Source organism: Phaenicophaeus curvirostris, chromosome 24 (assembly GCF_032191515.1).
Source record: "Phaenicophaeus curvirostris isolate KB17595 chromosome 24, BPBGC_Pcur_1.0, whole genome shotgun sequence".
Taxonomy (NCBI): domain Eukaryota; kingdom Metazoa; phylum Chordata; class Aves; order Cuculiformes; family Cuculidae; genus Phaenicophaeus; species Phaenicophaeus curvirostris.
The window spans coordinates 3,020,903-3,043,453 of NC_091415.1; the positions used below are offsets into that span (position 1 = coordinate 3,020,903).

The following is a 22,551-nucleotide window of genomic DNA, read 5'->3' on the forward strand; positions in this document are numbered from 1 at the left end:
CACCCTTCTGCAGAGCCTGGCTCTCAGCACAACTCCTGCTCCAGCCCTTCGAGCCAGCGGAGCGATGCTCCTTTCCCTTCCCTGTGTTCCTATAACCTGACGCACCAATATACCCACTGCAGGTTATTTAAAGCCCCGTGGGAGGGATCTACATCGCTGCTGCCATGCACCCACTGCTTATTCCTGCTTGCTGATAGTGGAGGTGAGTGGAAAATGCCTTGCAGGGATGTTTTACTGCACAGGGGAAGGTGCCCTGTGCCAAGGGGCGTCCTCGAGCCCCGGTGCTGCCAGCGAGGCAGGTCAGCCTCAGGGCTAGCATCAGCAAGGCAACAGCCCTTGGTTCTCTGATGGCTTAGGTAAGTTATTTTTGCCTGTTTATGCCTCAGTTTCCCTTCAAAAGGGTTGTGGTGCCGTCTCCTTGGCAGGGAAGGGCTGTCTTCCCTGGGGACCGGAGCGAATAGGTGCTACCTTTCCCCTGGTGCCCTCCAGCATCGGAGACAAGTCCATCTGAGACGTATCCAGAGCATCTAATGCTCCTCAGGGCTCCTGCAGACGTGCCTCCCCTTGGTCATGGGTCAAAGAGGAGCTGGAAATGCTGGAGCCCCACGTCCTGGGACCACCTGGCTGGCATGGCCCCTTCCCTTTGAAGTGACACAGCAACACCCACCTCTCCTTAGGGACACAGGGCTCTGCACAGCAGGCAGAGCCCATAGGATGCCCGGGAAGGGGATTTATGTCCCGTGGCTCCCTGCCAGGCTCGCTCTTGCATCACTGCTGCTCCTGGGTTAGGCTTCTGCCTCCTGACCTCTGCGCCTCGCTGCAACCTGTGCCGGGGCATGAGGCTCCCTCAAGTGACGCAGCAGCGGGGTTTGGCGTGGGAAAAGACGTCAGGGCCTGGGGGAGCAGGGCTGCGACCCATGGGGCTGAGCCTTGGTGCTCGCTGAGGTCAGATTTCCCCTGTCTCCAAACGCTGCAGCCAAAATCCCCCAGGGAAAGAAGGCTTTAAAGCCCCAGTTTTGGCAGGAGGATGCTTGTGGGGTGTCCTCATCACCCCTCTGGCATCGGTGTCCCCTGGATGAAGGTGACAGCAGTGCCCTAAAACAAGTCCTGTCCACATGCCCATGTGGTTGCGTAGCTAGGGGCTAAGAGGCGGGGGCAAATATGTCATCAGGTTCCTTCCAAGAAAGATTTTATTGCCATTGCAGTCATTTCCCACTGAGTTTCCCTGAGGTCAAGCGCTGGGCTTGGAGCCACGGAGCCTCGGCTGGCCACCACCACCCTGAGCTGGGCACGGCGAGGGGAAACAGAGCTGGGGACCAGTGATGCGCCTTGCACAAAGGGCTTCTCTGCAGCCCACGCTGGGGTTTTTGTGCAAATCTGCTCCCTGCCAGCGTAACTGGGTATCTCCTTTGGTGCATCTCCCTTCCGAAACACAGGACGCAGCTGCTCAGGCACCCAGAGCCGTGCTGGGCTCCTCTGCACCGTGCTCGTATGGGTCAGAGAACGGGCTGCTCCTCCCAACCACGGCACGCCTGCCCAGGTTGTGGGTGCTTGTACCTTGCTCTCGTATCATATCAACAACTGCAATGAGTTTAGTGGTTCTCTGCCCCAGTCTCTGCATGAAAACTTTGCTTCCTCACCGGTTTAGCGGAGCTGAGGGAGTTTTTCCCCCTCGCTGTGCTCAGCGCAGCCCCCAAAAGGGCTGTGGGGCGAGGGGGGGTTGCAGTCAGCGTCTGCTGGGCTGAGGGGGCTGTGGTTGAGCACCCTGTCTTGCTGCCTCCCAGAGCCTTTAGGGAAAACGCTGTTCCGCTGCAGCATGAAGCTTGGGAAGTCTCCCCAGCAAGACCTGAGCCACCAGCACCTGCATCAGCATCACCCACCAGGTCTGATTGACACCAGCAGCCTTTGGCCTGTGCTCGCTGCTCACCGTGTTAACAGTGGCTGTGAAGAGCGTGGGGTCACAGCTCCTGGCTATTTGCAGCTCCCTTTGCCAGCCACGTTTTTCAGCTCAGCTCAACCACTGCCAGGCTCGAGGCTGTGCCAGCTGTGCCAGCCTCCGCGGGGGCTGTCGCGCCCCTCATCCAGCTACCTGTGTGCAGTGCTGCTTGTGGGATCCCCAGCCCTCCCCCAGCCAGCAGGGAGGAGGAACTCAAACAGCTGGAGAAACCCAGGCTATAAAAGCATCCTCCCCTTGGGGACACAAGAAAGCTGCTGGCAAAGGAGGTGACTGCCCTGGGAGAGCGCGATGCTGGCCAGACACAGCAGGAGGGTGCAGCAGTATCTGGTGGTCTTGACCATGACCTGGGGCATCAGCTTCCTCCCATCACCAACCCAGGCTTTGCAGAGGTACCAGATGTGTGTTGCAGGTGGATCGTGATATTGTGGGTCTTGCAATCTCCCCTTGGATTTGGGTGCTTGGGCTGGTGCTGAGGAGGAGTAAAGGGCTCTCCTTCTGCGTTACCTTCTCCAGTCATGTTGGGAAATCTCCTTCCTCCTCCTTTTTCCCCTCTATCCTAGCATGCATCCTCTTCCCTGCTCCTCTTCCTCTCCCCTATAGAGCATCGCATGGCTCAGCATCACTCCCACCTCCCAAATAACCAAGGGGGCCAAGACGAAGCATTTCACTCACAAACTTGGGGTTGGGTTCAGCTCATGGGTGTTCTGATGTCCTCCTGCAGCAGCCACAGCCCCTGCGGGGTCCCTGCATCCCACCCCCTGCATCCCACCCAGTTCTTGGGGTGCAGTGGGAGCAGGACCCAGCTGGCAGGTGCAGGGTGCTGCGGGGAGCTGCTGCCATCTAGAGCCACCCAGCTGGATTTCCCAAGGCAGGAGCGTTGAAGGGGTCAACTGCGGGTATCTGGGTGCTCCCTGCTCCCCCTAAACCTGCTTTTTCCCTCTGGTAGAATCGCGCTGCGGAGGATGCCCTCCATCCGCCAGACGCTTCAGGAGATGGGTGTGAAGGTATCCGACGTCTTCCCGGAGATGAGGCAGAGGAGATCCAGCGGCGTGGCTGGTCCCCGAAACGGGACGGCTCCCACCCTCCTCACCAACTACCTGGACGTGAGTCTGTCCCTTTGTCACCCCAATGTGACCCCTGATTCCCACTTGCTGCATCCCACGGGGCATTTAAAAGATGTAAACATGGGTTTTTCAAAGATGGGTAGATGATGTGCTCAGGGACATGGTTTAGTGGCAGAATGATTGGACTCGATGATCTGAGAGGTCTTTTCCAACCAAGTTGGGCACTGGCTGCCCAAGGAGGGGGTTGAGTCCCCTTCCCTGGAGGGGTTTAAGGGATGGGTGGACGAGGTGCTAAGGGACATGGTTTAGTGTTTGATGGGAATGGTTGGACTCGATGATCCGGTGGGTCTCTTCCAACCTGGTTATTCTATGATTCTACGTGATTCCATGATTTGCTGTTGGGGGGCTCGGCTCTGCATGAGCCCACCTCCTGTCCGAGCTGTGCCCCCCCGTGATGCTCCTCATGCCGTTCCTCTTCCAGACCCAGTATTTTGGCGAGATCAGCATCGGTACCCCCGCACAGACCTTCAAGGTGGTCTTCGACACGGGCTCAGCCAACCTGTGGGTGCCATCCTACAAGTGCTCCCCCCTCTACAGCGCCTGTGGTGAGTATGGGGGGCACAGCCAGACCTGGCATTGGGGCTGACCTCCTCCAGCATCAGCTCGGTGAACATGAGCAAATCTCTCCTTCCCAAGAGCTCATCCAAGTGGGCTGGAGTGGGTTGCACAGCGGGGTCTGTCAGCTGTTCTCTGGTTGCCTAGCAGGGTGAGCCCATCGTTCTGTGGAGGCTTGGGGAGCGGAGACCCTTGGCCACCCCTGCTACCTCCACCTTCCTCGCTTTCTTTGATGCGTTTTCTCCTTCTCTCCTAGTTTCCCACAGCCGCTACAACTCCTTCAAGTCACGGACGTACATCGCCAATGGCACGGGCTTCGCTATCCGCTACGGAACGGGGAGTGTCAAAGGTTTCCTCAGCCAGGACATCGTCATGGTGAGTGTGCACCCTCAATTCGCAGACCTGGAGCTGCCGGCTCAGCGAGGAGATGCCCATGAGTGGCTCTGCACCCTGATATGAGCATCCCCAGTTACTGAAGAGTAAGGATGGGGGTGCTCTTTGGGGAGATTTAGCACCCCAGCTCTCTACAAGGACACTTGTGCCTCCCCCAGGTGTCGGACATCCCCATCATTCAGGTCTTCGCTGAGGCGACAGCGCTGCCTGCCTTCCCCTTCATCTTCGCCAGGTTTGACGGGGTGCTGGGGATGGGTTACCCCAGCCAGGCCATCGACGGCATCACCCCTGTCTTCGACCGGATCCTCTCCCAGCAGATCCTCAAGGAGGACGTGTTTTCCGTCTACTACAGCCGGTGGGTCTCATGAGGAGCAGGCGCTGGGGTTGGGGAGGTGCTTGTTGTGCAGGGCACAGGCACTGCAACCACAGCAGTGCTGGGTTTGCATCCTGGGGTTGGGAAAGAGCTGGGGCTGGGGCTGCAGGAGACCTTAGAGCAGCTTCCAGTATTGAAAGGGGCTCCAGGAAAGCTGGGGACGGACTCCGGCTCAGGGAGGGCAGGGATAGGATGAAGGGGAATGGTTTTCAGCTGCAAGAGGGGAGATTGAGATGAGATCTTAGGAAGAAATGTTTTGCTGTGAGGGTGGCGAGGCCCTGGAACAGGTTGCCCAGAGCAGTGGTGGCTGCCCCATCCCTGGAGGGGTTCAAGGCCAGGTTGGATGGGGCTTGGAGCCCCTGATCCAGCGGGAGGTGTCCCTGCCCGTGGCAGGGGTGGAACTGGATGGGCTTTGAGGTGCCTTGCAGCCCACAGCATTCCATGACCTGGGGTGGGATGAAGGGCATGGAGATGCCTGAAGGAGCTGGGATGGAATGAGACAGCAGAAGAGAAAGAGCCATGTGGATGCTTATCTGGAGCTGCTGGGCAGGGCGTGCTGAGGCCAGGAGAGGCTGCTTCCTGCTCGTTTGTCACTGTCAGATTGCACAAAGTCGACAGCTCTGCTAGCGGGGCTGGAGCAATCGCAGCCAGGAGTGGATTCTGTTTTTCATCTACAGGCAAAATTAAAACCCCCCAAAACCTATTAAAAAAAAAATCAAGCCTGCACCAGGAGCCAAACCTCCTTTTATTTCTTGCCCTAAACTACCGTACCCCAGCATCCCTCCTCCCAGCAGCACCAAAACCCACAGGAGCAGAGGATGAACCCAGGTACAGATGAGCTCCAGGTACAGAAGCTTGGCTATAGGCAGGGACTGATCCACAAACACGTGCTTTAAGCAGACATGGTAGCTTTTTACCTCTAGTAAAGGTGGATCCATCAATAATGAACAAAGCCTACAACTACCTGAAAGGAGGTTGTGGAGAGGAGGGAGCTGGGCTCTTCTCCCAAGGGACAGGGGACAGGATGAGAGGGAATGGCCTCAAGCTCCACCAGGGGAGGGTCAGGCTGGACATTAGGAAAAAGTTTTTCCCAGAAAGGGTCATTGGGCACTGGCAGAGGCTGCCCAGGGAGGGGGTTGAGTCCCCTTCCCTGGAGGGGTTTAAGGGACGGGTGGACGAGGTGCTGAGGGACATGGGTTAGTGATTGATGGGGATGGTTGGACTCGATGATCGTGTGAGTCTCTTCCAACCTGGTGATTCTGTGATGCTGGCTACAACCGCAGCCTTGCCTGGGTGCCACTTGGGTCCCCTTGGCACCCTGGGGACACAGTTCACCTTGGACTTCAGGCTTACAGAGTGTCTTTCTCTCTTTGCAGAGCTTCGAAGTAAGAAGACAAAAGCCGCGAGTGCTCCAAAGCCAGCAACGCTAAAATTCACAGGCACAGACCCCGCTCACACTGTCTGGTGCTGGGTTCTAGGAGCTCACCCACCGCAGCAGCCCCGCAGTGCACTTTGCTGCATGCCTGCCCTGCACAGGAGCCAGCAACAACGTTCTGGGACACCTCAGCATGTGGCACCCCCTCTCCTGCGGGCTCTTGCACCCCTCTGAACTAACCTGGAGCTTCTTCTGCTCCAACTTGCTCTCTGCCGCTGGTAACCGGGTCAGCAGAGCTTTGTGCTCGCGGCTGGTCCATTCTCATCGCGTTTTCAGGGGAATGACTCTGCTGTGTTTTGCACCCTAGGAATGATCCCCTGAAGCCTGGGGGGGAAATAATCCTTGGAGGCAGCGACCCAGCCTACTACACTGGGGATTTTCACTACCTGAACGTCAGCAAGAGCGGCTACTGGCAGATCAGCATGAAGGGGTAAGGCCAGCGGGTGCTTCTGCTCAGCACTGGCCTCATCCTGCAACCCTCCTTGGATGCACGAGCGTGGGAAAGCCTGGGAGAAGCTTGCTGGGTGCAGGGAAAGGTGGTTCACAGAGGCATGTGTTCACTAGGAGGGTGCTTTTCCCTCCCAGGAGGGTGTTTTTCCCTTCAGAGGGGAGCAGGGTGGGTTCCTCCAACACAGAGCTCTGGGGATGCTCTGCAAGGAACGCAGAGGGGGAGGCACCGTGGGCTGATTCAGCTTGGAAGCTGCAGTCGAAGAGATTTAACTTGCTTTAGTCCTGCAGAAGGAATGTGAGGCCCTGAAACAATTCTGCTTTGTTTTAAAAAAAAAAAAAAAAAAAAGAAAAAAAAGAACCTCCACACATGATGAAGCTTCAGCTTTCACTTGAAGCTTGAAGGGAGGGTTCCCTCTGTGGCTGGGGAATCCTCCAGAGGCACCAGGGGCAGCACAGGCTGTCCAGCCAGTGTTCCCTGGACAAGGATGTCACCCTGGGAGCTGCAGCCACTGTGGGAGAGTCAGGGTCCCCCCTCTCCCCTCCTGCTCCAGGGTGTCTGTAGGGGCTGAAATCCTGTTCTGCAAGGAAGGCTGCTCAGTGGCTGTGGACACAGGAGCATCCTACATCACTGGCCCAGCCGGGCCCATCTCCGTGCTGATGAAAGCCATCGGGGCGACAGAAATGGCTGAAGGAGAGGTGAGCAAACCCCCCAGCATCGCTCTGTGTCCCTGTCCCCTTGCTGCCTGGGCCGGGCTCAGCGTTGTCTCCCCTTTCTGCAGTACGTGGTAGAGTGTGACCGAATCCCTCAGCTGCCCAACATCTCTTTCCACCTGGGTGGGAAACCCTATGCGCTCAGCGGCTCAGCCTATGTCCTCCGGGTAAGCTGCATCCTCCGTGTTGGGTGGGAGGGTGGCTCTCCCTGGGCTGGGTGCATCTGCTGGGGAGAGCAGCACAGCACCTCCTTCAGCATCCTGCGCTCTCCTGGCTCCCCTAAAGCAGCTGCCACAAGCCCCAGGATGGCATCAATTCAGAGAAGTGGTGGCTGCCCCATCCCTGGAGGGGTTCAAGGCCAGGTTGGATGGGGCTTGGAGCCCCTGGTCCAGTGGGAGGTGTCCCTGCCCATGGCAGGGCGTGCAGCTGGATGGGCTTTGAGGTCCCTTCCAACACAAACCATTTCATGATTCTATGACACTTGTCGTGTTTTCCCAAACCCTCCTGTTAGCAGACGTGTCCCGATGAGCCACACCAACCTGTCTCTGTGTCCTTGGGTGGCTGGGGGAGATGGGGGTTGAGTAGCAAAGAGCAGGGGCAGGCAGGGATCCTCCTTCTTGGAGGAAGGAATGAGGAGGCGAAGCAGAGGGTGTTGAGCTGGGAAGCAGCGCCCTTCCTCGAGGAAGAGACCTCCTGACACCTCCATCTCTGCATGGATCTCCTCCTCTCTGCAGCAATCCCAGTACGGGGAGGAAGTCTGCGTGGTGGCTTTCTCAGGGTTGGACATCCCACCTCCAGCTGGTCCCCTCTGGATCCTGGGTGCCAGCTTCATCGGGCACTACTACACCAAATTTGACCGGCGCCACAACCGCATCGGCTTTGCCGCAGCCCGCTGAGAGCTGGGGGGCTGGAGAGAGGGCTGGGGAACCAGCCTGGAGGCAGGAGCAACCACCGAGAAGAAGCGATTCCAAGTGCAAACGAGAACAGCATTTCCTTACAGCTCAGCCTCCTCCTCTCTTTACTGAAGCAACCGCAAAACCTCGCCTTCTCCCACTCCAAAACCCCCGCTCAGCTTCCCGAGAGCCTCTCCTGCTGGGGAGAACTGAGTCTTAAACTCATCTCCTGGTGAGCGTGTTCAGTCTGGAAATCAAAGTGGCTCCCTGTGTCCGGAGCTGCATCTCCAGGGACTTTTAGGGTGATGTGCAATAGTACAACTGGCACGCAGTGGATTGCTGCTGGAGTGGAAGCGCTTGCAGGTTGCAGACAGGCTGGGGAGAGATGATCTGATACAGCTCGTGGTGTTCTTTGAATGGGAGAAAAATAATCTGGCTGTGTCTAATGGTAGTTTTAGCTTGCGTTAACCATACCCCTCTCCGTGACTTTGATATTAAACAGTCTTAGAGCAACAGGAAGCTGATTGGACACTTACTCTTGCAAAGGGGAGAAATCAGACACTTTAATTAAGAGAAGTGGAGAAGCTGGGATTCACCACGGCATTTATATCCTTCCCTGTTTCGTAAGAGTGAAACACCCTCACAGCTGTGGCCACAGCATCTCCATGCAGGCAAATCGGGGTCTTTTCAAATCTCTTTCTGCAGGAGATGAGCTGCTGTGTAGGCTGCCCCTAACTTGCCTTCCCATGAGAAGCCCAGGACCCCTGGTTTTCCCCCTGGGGACAAGGACAGGGCTGTCCATCTGCTTTGCTGCTCTCTAGGGAGGGGAAGGTGCCTGTGAGTCTGGTTACGGGTGGCTGATGCTATCCCACTAGACAGCTGCCCCAATACCTGGATCTGTTTTCATCATCCCACTGCCTGGAGCTAACAACTAGAGGTTTGTCTCTGTCCTGGCTGTGTGGGGAGATGCTCAGCAGGACCTGCTGGCTGGCCTGGCAGGAGAAGCAGACCAGTGCTCCCAGCTGGAGGCTGACATTTCAAGTTCTGCAGGAGGGCTGTGGTGCTTCAAGCTACAGCCCAGCAGCTGCAAATCCAAGCTCTCCCCAAAAATGCCAAGTGGTTTGGAACACGCTCTCAGCCCTGGTGTGACCAGCTCAGGTCTGTGATGCCGTGGTCCACAGCCGAGCCCTGAAACACGTGCCTGTAAAGCACAGTGCAACGCTTGAGCTTTTGGAGCAGAGCCTGGAGCAAGCTGCTCTCTGAGTGCAATCACTCACAGAAGCTTCTGATCCTCATTTCTGCAACCAGTGCTGACTGCTGATGAGTTCCCAGCGCTGCTCGAAGCGCAGGCTGCCAGGAGCTGCCTCTCAGGCTGCAGGGATGGACTTATGGTTGGACTTGGTGAGCCGGTGGGTCTTTTCCTACCTGGTGATTCTATGATTCTGTGATTCTAGGGATGGTTGGGAGAGTGATGCTCCTCCAGCATCAAAACAGTGGCTCTGTGTGACCTTTCCAGCCAGGTAGGCAGCAGCCTCAGCTCCATTTACCAGCCCTCCCTCTCAGTACATCTCATCTCTTGCCCAGCCCTGTGGAGCAGCAGAAAGGATGTGGCTAAGCGGATGTTTCTCCCCGCTGGGAGGGTCTGTGCAGCCATCTAACGTTTAAATGTCTTAACGTTGGGATGCACAACCTTGGGTGTCCAGGGATGGGAAACTGTAGGCACCTGATGACGTTACTTGTTTCTTGCCCTTGGTTTCTGCAGCGCTGACCCATCACCTCCACCACGGGGATGAGGAGAGCAGGGGTAACGGCTCTTTGGGGCCTGGGGTGGGGGAGGAAAGGGGCCCCCGCAGTCAACGTATCTCCCTTTCATCCAGCGTTTCCTGAGCACACCCCAGCGCTTCAGGCAGCTGCTGTCAGCACAGGAAACCCCAGGGGTGAAAGCAGTGGCAGCACAGGCAGAGAGAGCTGGGAGGAAAGGGCAGAGACCCTCAGCATGGAGATACGAGCCTGGAGAAGAGAAGGCTCCAAGGAGAACTTAGAGCATCCTCCCAGCGCCGCAAGGGGCTCCAGGAAAGCTGGGGAAGGGGCTCTTGCTCAGGGAGGGCAGGGATAGGATGAGGGGGAATGGTTTTCAGCTGAAAGAGGGGAGATTGGGATGTGATCTTAGGATGAAATGTTTTGCCGTGAGGGTGGGGGTGCCCCGGTCCAGGGCTGCCCCATCCCTGGAGGTGTTCAAGGCCAGGTTGGATGGAGCTTGGAGCCCCTGATCCAGTAGGAAGTCTCCCTGCCTGTGGAGGTCGGAACTGGCTGGGCTTGAAGGTCCCTTCCAACCCAAACAATTCCATGATGCTACGATATCTGCTCAGGTCAGCACTGGAGTTACCCCCTGGCCTTCCCCAGCCTTCTGGCTGTAGAGAGGTCCTGGCTGGTTTCTCCTTTTCCTTCCCACCACAGGGAAACTCTCCAGCTGGAAATAACTAAGCCTCCTTTGCCCTACCCTACACTGCAAAGGCTCTGGTCTGGAGAAGACTCAAGTGCATCTGAGCTTGAAAAAGCACCAGATTAAGCCCCCGAGCTGGCTTCTGCCTCCAGCCCCCAGCTGGAAAGGGGTCTAAAAGGGTTTTGTGGATCAGGTCTGTTCCTGTTCAGCACGGTTGTTGGGAGCAGCGGGAGGGAAAAATGCTTGGGCTGCTTGCGGTGTTGCTCCTGGGCCCCTTAAGCCAGCTTATTAACACCTCTAATCGCCTGCGCCAGGACAATTTCCTGGTGGCTGTGGCACCGTCCTGGCTTCAGGCACCGCGAACCCGCAACTGCCCCGTATTAACACTTGTGATCGTTACGGACGAGCAATTAGGCCACGTTCAGCCCAGCAAAAGCGGCAGGAGCAATTATGAGCATCCTATTAGGGCTGGCAGAGCTCGCTTTATATTTAGAAACGTGGAGAACTGGCTCGTTTGGTTTATTTTTTTCCCCTTCCTTAAACGATTTCCCCCAAGTCTCCATGGTCCATTTAGCTGGTTTCAGCCCCAGCCAGCTGTAAACTTTGGAGGAGGCATTTTCTGCTCCCAGCCACGTGCAGTTGTTATTTCCTCTGATAATGAAGTTGGGTTGGAATCGTGTCAATGGGCTGCGGAGGGTGCCAACAGGCAGCCATGCTCTATCTTGGACTGTCAAACCTCTCTCCAGAGAGGAGGTGATGAATGAGATGATGGGATGAATGAGAGATGGAGGTGGGATGGTGGGATGGAGGAAGGATGGAGGAGGGATGGAAGGATATAGAAGGCATGGAGGAAGGATGGAGGAGAGATAAAGGAACGATGGTGGTGGCATGGAGGAGGGATGGAGGGATATAGGAGGGATGGAGGAGGGATGGAGGAAGGATGGAGGATGGATATAGGAGTGATATAGGAGGGATGGAGGGATGATGGAAGGCTGGAGGACGGATGGAGGGCTATAGGAGGTATGGAGGAGGGCTGGAGGATGGATGGAGGAGGGATGGAGGGCTATAGGAGGCACAGAGGAAGGATGGAGGAGGGATGGAGAAGGGATGGAGGGCTATAGGAGGGACAGAGGAGGGCTGGAGGAGGGATGGAGGAGGGCTATAGGAGGGATGGAGGGATGGAGGAGGCACGGAGGAGGGCTGGAGGAGGGCTGGAGGGCTACAGGAGGGCTATAGGAGGCACGGAGGAGGGATGGAGGAGGGATGGAGGGATGGAGGAGGGATGGAGGATTATAGGAGGGATGGAGGAGGGATGGAGGGCTACAGGAGGGCTCCAGGAGGGCTATAGGAGGCCCGGGGGAGGCACGGAGGAGGGATGGAGGAAGGATGGAGGAGGGATGGAGGGATGGAGGAGGGATGGAGGAGGGATGGAGGGATGGAGGGCTACAGGAGGGCTCCAGGAGGGCTATAGGAGGCCCGGGGGAGGGCTGGAGGAGGGCTGCGGCGCTGGGGGCGGCCCGGGGGCGGCGCGGGGGCGGGGCGGTGACTCACGGTTCCCCGCGGCGGGGCGGGGGCTCCTCCCCGCGGCTCTCGGGGCTCCGGGATCGGGGAGGGGGGGGGATGGCCGAGCCACCCGCCCGCTGCCCCGAGTGCCCGGAGCCGGGGTGCGGGGGGGGTCCGGCCCTGCCCCGCCTCCCCATCGCCGTGGACGAGGGGGACGTGCTGCCCGGGGCGCTGCGGCTCGTGCGGGAGCTCAGACCCGCCTGGGAGCCCCGCAGCGTGAGGACCAAGGTACCGGGGAGGGGGGGAGCGGGGGGAGCGGGGGGAGGATGCGCGGAGAGAGCCCCCGGCTGCAAGCTGGGGGTCGTCCCCGGGCGGGGCACAGAGCGGTCTGGGCGCTGGAGGGGCATCCCGAGGTGGTCCAGAGCATCCCGAGGGGATACGGGGCATCCCGAGGTGGTCCAGAGCATCCCGAGGGGATACGGGGCATCCCGAGGTGGTCCAGAGCATCCCGAGGGGCGACAGGGCATCCCGAGGTGATACGAGGCATCTGCAGGGGCATCTCGAGGTGCTACAGGGGTATATCCAGGTGCTACAGGGCATCTCGAGGTGCTACAGAGGCATCTTGAGCTGATACAGGGGCATCCCAAGGTGATACAGGGGTATCCCGAGGTGCTACAGGGCATCCTGAGGCGGTACAGAGGCACCTCCAGGGGCCACAGGGCATCCCCAGGTGATACAGGGGTATCCCAAGGTGCTACGGGGGCATCTCGAGGTGCTACAGGGCATCCCGAGGTGCTACAGGGCCATCCCGAGGTGGTACAGGGGCATCTCGAGGTGGTACAGGGGCATCTTCAGGGGCTACAGGGGCATCTTAAGGTGCTACAGGGCATCTTCAGGGCCTACAGGGGCATCTTGAGGTGCTACAGGGGCATCCCGAGGTGCTACAGGGCATCCCGAGGTGCTACGGGGGCATCCCAAGGTGCTACGGGGGCATCTCGAGGTGCTACAGGGGCATCTTCATGGGCTACAGGGGCATCCCGAGGGGCTGTAGTGCTCTCCCTGGAGCACCTGTAGATCTCAACTTGGGGTGGCTGAGGAGGGGGCTATAAATCCCCCGCCATGGGTGACTGTAGGACCCACCCTAGGGGCCTTTCCCCCTCCTCACCTCTGCCCAGGGGTGCCAGGTCTCAGATGTTGTTTGCACCCTCACCAGGCACCTGGTTATGGGCAGGAGAGCGTAGAGGTAATGGAGCTGGGTGACTTAAATGTGTTTCTAGGACCTGCCAAGGAGGGGAAAACATCCTCTCCCTCCAGTTCTCCCCTCCACTCCCAGAACATAACGGGGGCTGATCACCAACCCCGACCTGGAAGAGCAGGGCTGGCAGGGGAGTCCTTTTCTCCCTCCTTTCCACGTCTGGAGGCTTCAGTCCCTGGTGCTGCAGGTTCCAAGGCTCCTGCTCCTCATCCTTTAAGCTCTATCCTTCAGGTCCCAGTGGAAAAGTGAAGCTGGAGGTGTCCGTGCCCTCCCTGGGCTCCTGGAGATGGGCACGGGAGTGTGGAGGTGACAGACCTGGGTGCACTTAAATATATATATACACATATATATATATACACACACACGTGTATGCGTGTCCCCTGAAGGCACATGCTTCCCGTGCGCCTGGAGTGCCATTAAAAATGTATTAATAGCCAAGTGTAATTAAATACAAGGAGCTGCAGGAAAATGCACATGAAAGGACAGATGGCAATGGGCAGGAAGCTGGGAGTTGGAGTTCCTCAGAGCACGGAGTCGTAGGGGCAGGAAATGTCTCGGGCACCGTGCGACCTCGGTGACAATGGTTGGTTGAGAAGAACCCCAGCTCTGTTATCCAGGCACTCTTCAAGCATCAAGGGGGGTCAGTGTTCAACAGCTCGTGTGCATGTGGTTTTAATTTAAAAAAAAAAAAAAAATGGCCAAACAAACCCCCTTAGGATTTGCGGGGGAAGAACCTCCAGTTGCGTTTCCCTCGGCCGCTGTGGTGAGAGTGGGTTGGGAGGGGATTGGAGGGTGTGCTGGTCCTCAGCTGGTTCCTATTAGTGTTCCTGTTCGCTCTCCTCCGTGCACTGGTGGTTCACACCACCTCGCTGCGCGGTGTCGGCGCTCAGCTGCTTGCAGGGGCTGTGCAAGTCTGTGCAGTGACACTGAATCATCTCCTACGGTGCTGAAGGAAGGGTCTGGGTGCTTGGTCTTGTATCTTCTCTCCAACTACCTGAAAGGAGGTTGTGGAGAAGAGGGAGCTGGGCTCTTCTCCCAAGGGATAGGGGACAGGACGAGAGGGAATGGCCTCAAGCTCCACCAGGGGAGGGTCAGGCTGGACATTAGGAAAAAATTTTTCACGGAAAGGGTCATTGGGCAGTGGCAGAGGCTGCCCAGGGAGGGGGTTGAGTCCCCTTCCCTGGAGGGGTTTAAGGGACGGGTGGACGAGGTGCTGAGGGACATGGGTTAGAGATTGATAGGAATGGTTGGACTCGATGATCTGTTGGGTCTTCTCCAACCTGGTTATTCTATGATTCTCGCTGGGGTCTTCAGCCTTCACTGCTCCAGGTTGTCCCCGCTTCCCAGAGCTCGTGCTCCTCATCCTTTAAGCTCTGTCCCTGGGCAGAAGCATCTCCATACCAAGAAGGCATGGGGGGTATCGGTGAGTCAGCCACGCTATCAAGAAGCACACACTCCTCCATCCCTCGTCCGGTGATAAGAAGAGCAGCAGTGATGTAGAGCCAAAGCCCTGCGTGGCTGGAGTCCCACCAGGGTGTTGGACGGAGCTGCTTTACTTCAGCACTTTGCACAGGTCTCGCTTCGCATTTAATCGCCGTAAGGCTCCTGGTGTGGAGTCACCTTCGCTTTCTCCCCCTCCTTGCTGTCACACATCTGCAGCAGGGAAGGATTTGGGCTGGTAGCAGCACTTGCAGCCGTGCTGACAGCTGACTGCGCTTTGGATCCATGAGGAATAGCACCCGGCATCTCCCAAGCAGCTGCAGCTGGGAGCTGGAGGAGCTGCCGCCTCCAAACCAAGCAAGCCCCTGCATGCGTGTCTGCAGGTTGCTGACAAACCACGTGTGAGTCTCCAAAGTTAGCCTGGAATTCAGGGGGGATAAGGCTCCATAATCCCATTAAAGCCACTGGAAAGGGCTGACCAGGCTGTTGAGCAGCAAAACAAAGCAGCGCAAGGACTTGGCGGGCGAGGTGGCTCTGAGCATCTCAAGACGGAGCCGTTCACCTGCGGCTGGCGTGCGTGTGGCTGATGGGAGAGCACTGACTCTGCATGGATGGGCCATGATGCCTTTCACTTGCAGGATTTCTGGCCTCTGGGGCCTGGCAGGACTAGTTGAGGAGAGAACCGAGCATGGCGCTGTGGTGGAAACAGATTATCTGACCTGGAAAAAGCACCTGCGCTTACTTGAGAAGGTTCAGCACACCCCAGCTGCAGCCAAGGGGCCACAGCCTGGTGGGACGTGGTAGCCAGCTCGCCGCTTGCCATGCTCACCATGAATCCAACACCAGCCAGCTGTGCAATGAGGGGTATCTCATTCCAGTGCTTTGAGTTTCCCTCGGGAGGCCGCATGGGGAGCCCTATATATAGGCACCCTATATAGGAGCGTGAGTTGCTGAGTGGGATTGTCTAAAATTAGCTGTCCCACCCCCGAGCACCGCTGCTGCCGTAGCACGCGCCCTCGCCCCCCTCCTGCTCCACCAGCATCACACCTGCTCCAGCTCCCTGAACCCAAAAGGGATAAAGAATCATAGAATCACCAGGTTGGAAGAGACCCACTGGATCATTGAGTCCAACCATTCCCATCAAACACTAAACTATGTCCCTCAGCACCTCATCTACCCGTCCCTTAAACCCCTCCAGGGAAGGGGACTCAACCCCCTCCCTGGGCAGCCTCTGCCAGTGCCCAATGACCCTTTCCATGAAAAATTTTTTCCTGATGTCCAGCCTGAACCTCCCCTGGTGGAGCTTGAGGCCATTCCCTCTCGTCCTGTCCCCTGTCACATGGGAGAAGAGCCCAGCTCCCTCCTCTCCACAACCTCCTTTCAGGGAGTTGGAGAGAGCAATGAGGTCTCCCCTCAGCCTCCTCTTCTCCAGGCTAAAATCACTCTCATGGAGAGAAGTGGCACCCCGGCACGCTCAGCCTTGGTGCTGAGCATCCTGCCTGAATTCATCTCAGCATCCTCCCTGCGTGGAGCTGAGTGTCCTCCCTGGTGGAGTTGAGTGTCCTCCCTGTGTAGGGCTGGTGGGGCGAGGATCTCCTGTGGGATGATGGAGATCCAAGCCCCTTGGCGTGCGCCAGAGGTGGCTGGTTTAGTATTTGATAGGAATGGTTGGACTCGATGATCTGATGGGTCTTTTCCAACCTGGTGATTCTATGATTCTGTGAAATCACTGCGGGCTGGGGAGAGGAGCACGGTGCGGGCAGCAGCGTCAGCCCCTGCATGTGCGCAGGCAGGCGGCCAAGCTGGGGTGAGTGGAGAACAAGACTCCCTTTCCATCTGCGAGGAACCATCAGGGCAATGACGTGAGAAGTCCCCAGCAGAGATGTCCCTGCCTATCAGCGTCCTGGCTCCGTGGGGAGGGTCAGGAGGAGGAGATGGGGTGGTGGTGTTTGCTCTGTGTTGTTTGCTGGTTTGTTTAGTTTGGGGTTTGTTTGGTTTTATTTTTTTTTTATCATTTTATGCCAAAAGATTTCCGCTGCTTTTGTTGGGAGCGATTCTTGGGGCTGTTTAGGTGCCAAGCGTGCTGGTGGCGAGGCTGCTCTGAGCGATTCCTGAGCTGCCAGGTGAAAAACAAGCAGGATTTGCACCCAAACCACCAGCTTCGTGCAGCCGAACCCTCGTGCCTGTGGCTTTGTGCAAAGCCTCGAAGCCTTGGAAACTCACCTCAAGCTCCACCAGGGGAGGTTTAGGCTGAACATTAGGAAAAAATTTTTCACAGAAAGAGTCATTGGGCACTGGCAGAGGCTGCCCAGGGAGGGGGTTGAGTCCCCTTCCCTGGAGGGGTTTAAGGAATGGATGGACGAGGCGCTGAGAGACATGGGTTAGTGATTGATGGGAATGGTTGGACTCGATGATCCGGTGGGTCTGTTCCAACCTGGTGATTCTATGATTCTACGATCTGCTGCAGAGGCTTTTCTGGCTGCGTGGGTGCTGCTGCTTGGTGCTTTCTTTTGTCTGGTATTGTCTTCTCTACGTTGCTTTCTCCTTGGGGTGCGGGAGGGGGGTTCCCCCCCATGCCCAGGTGGCACAACAGGGATGAAGAGGCATCGTCTCTGCTACCCGTCTCCCCTCCAGCTCTTCACCGATGGCATCACCAACAAGCTCGTGGCCTGCTACACGGACGAGGGCATGGCAGACGCGGTGCTGGTGCGCGTTTACGGCAGGAAGACGGAGCTCTTCGTGGACCGGGAGACGGAGCTGAGGAACTTCCAGGTGCTGCGTGCCCACGGCTGCGCCCCTGACCTCTACTGCGCCTTCCAGAACGGGTTCTGCTACCAGTTCCTGCCAGGCATCGCACTGGGGCCCGACCACGTGCGGGACCCCCACATCTTCAGGTCTGCAGGGTTGCTCACCTCCTCAGGGGTGGGTCTAGGGGAGAGCCAGGGGTGGGGGAAGAGGTGCTTCTCTGGGCATGAGGGGTTTCCTCAGTATAAGAAGGAGATGGAACTGTTGGGATGGGTCCAGAAGAAGCCGTGAAGGTGATCCAGGGGCTGGAGCACCTCCCATATGAGGACATGCTGATAGAGTTGGGGTTGTCCAGCTTGGAGAAAAGAAGGCTCCGTGGAGACCTTAGAGCAGCTTCCAATTCTGAAAGAGGCTCCAGGAAGACTGGAGAGGGACTTTTTACAAGGGTGTGGAGTGGTGGGATGAGGGGGGATGGCTTCATATTGGAAGGGGGAAGATCTAGACTAGACATTAGGAAGAAATCCTTCATGATGACAGTGAGGAGGCCCTGGCCCAGGTTGCCCAGAGCAGTGGTGGCTGCCCCATCCCTGGAGAGGTTCAAAGCCAGGTTGGATGGGGCTTGGAGCCCCTGATCCAGTGGGAGGTGTCCCTGCCCATGGCAAGGGGTGGGACTGGATGGGCTTTGAGGTCCCTTCCAACCCAAACTCTTCTATGATTCTATGACATATGGTAAAGCACCCTCCCTCAAGATGTTTTAGGGGTGGTTTTATGGAGCACTTTTCTCAGGGATGTTGCTGCGCCTCCCACCCATGCATCCGTGTTCCCTTCCAGGCTGGTGGCTCAGGAGATGGCCCGGGTACACGCCATCCATGCCAACGGGAGCCTCCCCAAGCCCATCCTCTGGCAGAAGCTACACAAATACCTCACCCTCGTGAAGACGGATCTCAGCCCAAAGGTATCCAACCCCAGGTAAAGGCAGAGGGATCCCAAAGAACCAGGCTCTGGCTTGGGCATCCGCTGCCCTCCCATCTGTAAGGCTTCTCCATATGGGACCGGGGGGAAGAGCCCCAGTTCCCAGGTAAAGCCTCTGTGGGGTTGGGAATGGGGTTGGGAATGGGGTTGGAGCTGTATCTGCCCATGTGGCCACTTCTGGATCATAGAATCATAGAATCACCAGGTTGGAAGACACCCACCGGCTCATCGATCACAATCACTACATGAAAAAACTTGCAGCCAAGACCCCAAGAGCAGGTGGGATGGAGGCATCTCCATGCACCCTTCAGCACTTTTCCTCCTGCTGGTCTGGGAGCAGAGTTAGAGCAGAGACAGCTCTGGGTTGTGCCTGTACAGCATCCAGGCAGGATCTATCCTGAGCCAGAGACTCCCACCTGCTGTATTAATCCATCTCCTCCTGCTCCCTGCAAACGTAGCCTGCATTTCAAACCCTCCCTAGAATAAAGTTGAAGCTCAAACCGTTCTTAGGACCGGCATCTGAGCAGGAATATTCAGCCAGTGTTGGTGGAGGGGATGCTAGAAACCCAGTAGAGATTAAAGCAGCCAGTCCCCACCTCAGACCAGTTCATCCCATTTCTGGGAGCCTGGTGAGTGCTGAGGTGCCTGGGAAGGGTGCGGGCAGCCCCAAGAGTTGGTGGAGGGGAATGAACCCGAAGGCAAGCGAATCATTAACCTGTTTCTCAAGCAGAGTGGCAGGACACGGGGCTTTTCTCGGCACTCACCCCGCTGCAGGCAGACTTTACCCAAGCCTGCACCTTCAGTGCAGTCAACTAGGTAATGATTAACTAGTTCTCTTCTGGGAACTGAGACTTCTGGGCTCGCTGAGAGGGTGCGTGTCCTGGCAGAGTCCAAAAAATTCCCGTTGCCTGAGGGTTAGTTGGAGAGCAAGTCACTTTGGGAACAAGTGCTGGGGTTGGGTGAGTTTGGGGGATGGATGGGGATGTTGGTGGGTAGAAGGGAAGGGCTGAGACTGCTCTGTGGCATCTGCCAGGCACCCTGGGTACCACCCAGAGGATGTCCGACCCGAACCTGGCTTCCCAACCCAAACTGGCCTCATTAGCCCTGCTTCGTGTCACTGATGAGTTCATGTAGTAAATGCATGGAGGGAACCAAGGGAGGTTCCCCATAAGCAGAAGTGATTCCACCCTGTCCCCTTCCCCAGCCTCCAGCAGGATGTGCCCAGCCTGGAGATGCTGGAACAGGAGCTGGCCTGGATGAAGGAAACTCTCTCCCAGCTGGGATCCCCCGTCGTGCTTTGCCACAACGACCTGCTTTGCAAGAACATCATCTACGACAGGACACAAGGTTCGTGGGGGCATCTTGGCCTGTTCGGTGGGGGGGATCTGTCCCTCACCCACCTCCCTGGGGGCCGGCAGCTCCATCTCCAGCCCCTCTTGCAGCCCCTGCCTTTGCTTCTGCAGAGCACGTTCGCTTCATAGACTATGAGTACACGGGCTACAACTATCAGGCTTTCGACATTGGGAATCACTTTAATGAGTTTGCAGGTGAGTCGAGCTCCTCCCTGCGACGTGAAGGTCCCCTCCCCGACTGCAGCAGCTGCCCCACAGCCCCCAGTCCTGGGGATGGAGGAGGCAGTTGCATCAGGCTATTGGAGAGCATCCAGAGGAGGCCACAGAGTTGGTGAAGGGTTTAGAGGGGAAGTTGGAAGAGGAGCAGCTGAAGTCACTGGAGAAGAGGAGGCTGAGGGCAGACCTCGTAATGGTTTCCTGCTTCCTCACATGGGGAGGAGGAAGAGCAGGTGCTGAGCTCTTCTCTCCAGTGACAAATAGGACCTGAGAATGGCACGAAGATGCTAGAGGAGGGTTAGGTTGGATATTGGAAATTGGTTCTTCACTCAGAGGGTGATGGAGCACCAGAACAGCTCCCAGGGAAGCAGTCACAGTGCCAAGCCTGACAATATTCCAGAAGCATTTGTCCAGCACCCTCAGCCACACGGTGTGAATGTTGGGGTGCAGGGACAAGAGTTGGACTCGATGGTCCTTGTGGGATCCTTCCCACTCGGGGCATCCTAAGGTTTTGTGATTCTGTGATCCTCAGGCTCATGGTGGGAAACAGGGTTAGAGCGACGCGCGAGGGGAGGGTCTGTGCTGGCGCTGGCTGCCATCCCGCACGGTGCGATGCCTGCCTGAGCCCAGCTCTGAACCACACAAGGTTCTTCTCTGAAGAAGCCTTCCCTTTGCTCCTTCTGCCCCTTGGGCATTGCTGACGGCGGCTCCCCTCGCAGGCGTGAAGGAGGTGGATTATCGCCTCTACCCCAGCAAGGAGACGCAGCTCCAGTGGCTACGCTCCTACCTGCAGGCCTACAAGCAGCTCACCCAGCAGGACCGAGGAGGCACGGGGGTGTCCGAGGAGGAGCTGGAGACTCTCTACGTGCAAGTCAACAAGTTTTCTTTGGTGAGCGGTGGAGGTGGGAAGGAGCCAGCCTCTCTCCAGGGCTACCTGTGGGATGGGTTTTTCTCTGCTCTCGGGTGAGGATGGGGGTTTGGGGGCACCTAAGGTGAGGGGCTGCCCCAAAGATGCTTGGCTGAACCTCGGGGGCACTGAAACCATGGGCAAGGACAAAGATAGCGCTAGCTGCCTGCCATCCCACTGACCTGTGCCAAGGGACAGCGTGTCTCCGATAGCTGCGGCCTTGGGCATCCCTTCAGAGAGGGCAGGAGGACCCTGGGTGCAGCCAAGTGTGAGGAAATCCTCTTCGGTTAATGCTGTGCGCGGGCAGAGCCTATTTTCTGGAAAGCTAGAGCAAAATCTCAGCTGGTTGCATGGCTGGAGCTGCCAGGAGGGACATCCCGGCTGCAAATGCAAAGGCTGGTACCCAGAGCACGTTGTGTGGCTGCTCAGTATCCTTCCTGCTGGTGTTCCTCACCCGGGCTGGGACCGGCGCATAAAACCACCCGTGTGGGGCAGCCTCAGCTGGCTGCCACCCCGTGTCCTGTTGTCACGAGTGGCCACGAGACTTCAGGGATGTGGCCAGGAGAGGTGCAAGCAACTCATCCTCTGAGCAAGGGTGCTCCGTACCCATTTCTGATCCTTGTTTTGGCTTTTGCAGGCATCCCATTTCCTCTGGGCATGCTGGGGCCTGATCCAGGACAAATACTCTACCATAGACTTTAACTTCTTAAGGTGAGTCCACCAAGGCTGGGAGATATTTGAATGGTTGGACTCGATGATCCGGTGGGTCTCTTCCAACCTGGTTATTCTATGATTCTGTATTTGCTCCCAACGCAACGTGACGTTAAATGACTGGACAAAGAGGATCCTGATGATCCTTCCATGCTGGAGGGATCCCCAAGGCCAGGGGACCCAGGGATGAGGTGTCTCATGTCTATCCCTCTCTCGTCTCTCGGCAGATATGCAAAGCTAAGGTTTAAACAGTACTTCAAGATGAAGCCGGTGGTCACAGCCATGCAGATCTCTAAATAACATCTCCAGCCCGTGAGACCCTGAGCTGTTTGGTCCTTGCTGCGTCCCCCTCGCCCCTTCCCCGCCCCAGCTGGGGGTGAGGGCAGGTCCTGATGGTGGGAAGGGGGAGAGGAGATCTGTGCCAGCCACCGATTCAAGACGACCCCGGACATACCTGAGACTGGACCATGAGATGCTACAGAGGACCACGGCCTCGGAGAGGCCCCTGCCTACGCAAGGAAGCCTTACCATCGCCTTAAAGCTGAGCCCTGGCTCGGCCCCGGTGCCCAGCAGGTCCTGCTTTGCCGGCAGTGATGCCACTTGGCCTGGCACCTGGTTTGCTCCCTCTGTTCCGTCCCTGAGGGGAGAAACGGGTGCCCTCCTCTGCTCAGGAGCCCCCAGAGCTGCCCAGTTTGGTTTAGCTGCCCGTTCCCTTCGTTGCTCCCACCGTGCCCTCTTGCCTTGCCTGCTTGGGCTCCCATCCCCAAACCATCACGGGGTTTGGGGCTGTATCGATGCTGGGCTTGGCGCTGGCTCTGAGCAGGGGTGGGGGCTGCTGCGCTGCAGCTCCGATGGTGCAAAGCAGCAAGGGGCAGTGACAGCCGTGAGCTTGGGACCAGTGGTCTAAGCTGTGGACCACTTTTTCTGGTGGGTCTTGCGTTCCTGTACCCCCTGCGAGTGCCCAGCCTGGGGCTGGCTCTGCTTTTCCCCACAATTTTGGTCCCTTGGAGCCCTGTGCTCCCCCTGCTCCCATCACAGCTTCTTTTGTAGCATCCTGCCAGAGCAAGGGGCTCCCAGCTCTGCCTTCTCCATCTCCTCCAGGGCCAGGGGGAGGTG

At 57.5% G+C, this 22,551-nt stretch overlaps 2 protein-coding genes across 2 annotated transcripts; both read left to right on the forward strand.

The window, feature by feature from the left end:
• The first annotated feature begins 2,220 nt into the window (after nt 1-2,220).
• REN (renin) lies at nt 2,221-8,366 on the forward strand. Its single transcript, XM_069875849.1, has 10 exons — nt 2,221-2,346; nt 2,904-3,060; nt 3,503-3,626; nt 3,893-4,011; nt 4,188-4,384; nt 5,779-5,787; nt 6,145-6,267; nt 6,839-6,983; nt 7,067-7,165; nt 7,733-8,366. The coding sequence occupies exons 1-10, from the start codon at nt 2,246-2,248 to the stop codon at nt 7,892-7,894; spliced, it is 1,236 nt and encodes a 411-aa protein (XP_069731950.1). The 5' UTR covers nt 2,221-2,245; the 3' UTR covers nt 7,895-8,366.
• Nucleotides 8,367-11,954: 3,588 nt separating this feature from the next.
• ETNK2 (ethanolamine kinase 2) lies at nt 11,955-22,336 on the forward strand. Its single transcript, XM_069875601.1, has 8 exons — nt 11,955-12,125; nt 17,167-17,426; nt 18,109-18,246; nt 19,454-19,596; nt 19,713-19,796; nt 20,537-20,706; nt 21,362-21,435; nt 21,663-22,336. The coding sequence occupies exons 1-8, from the start codon at nt 11,955-11,957 to the stop codon at nt 21,733-21,735; spliced, it is 1,113 nt and encodes a 370-aa protein (XP_069731702.1). The 3' UTR covers nt 21,736-22,336.
• The last annotated feature ends 215 nt before the right edge of the window (nt 22,337-22,551 follow it).

What these genes read in the sequence shown, in the direction of transcription:
- REN (XM_069875849.1), top strand. Translation starts at nt 2,246, where the DNA reads ATGCTGGCCAGACACAGCAGGAGGGTGCAGCAGTATCTGGTGGTCTTG. An exon ending in TCAGCCAGGACATCGTCATG is followed by an intron (nt 4,012 to 4,187) that starts GTGAGTGTGCAC and finishes TGCCTCCCCCAG; the next exon opens with GTGTCGGACATCCCCATCAT. An exon ending in TGGCAGATCAGCATGAAGGG is followed by an intron (nt 6,268 to 6,838) that starts GTAAGGCCAGCG and finishes CTCCTGCTCCAG; the next exon opens with GGTGTCTGTAGGGGCTGAAA.
- ETNK2 (XM_069875601.1), top strand. Translation starts at nt 11,955, where the DNA reads ATGGCCGAGCCACCCGCCCGCTGCCCCGAGTGCCCGGAGCCGGGGTGC. An exon ending in CGGGACCCCCACATCTTCAG is followed by an intron (nt 17,427 to 18,108) that starts GTCTGCAGGGTT and finishes GTTCCCTTCCAG; the next exon opens with GCTGGTGGCTCAGGAGATGG. An exon ending in CCAAAGGTATCCAACCCCAG is followed by an intron (nt 18,247 to 19,453) that starts GTAAAGGCAGAG and finishes CCCCTTCCCCAG; the next exon opens with CCTCCAGCAGGATGTGCCCA.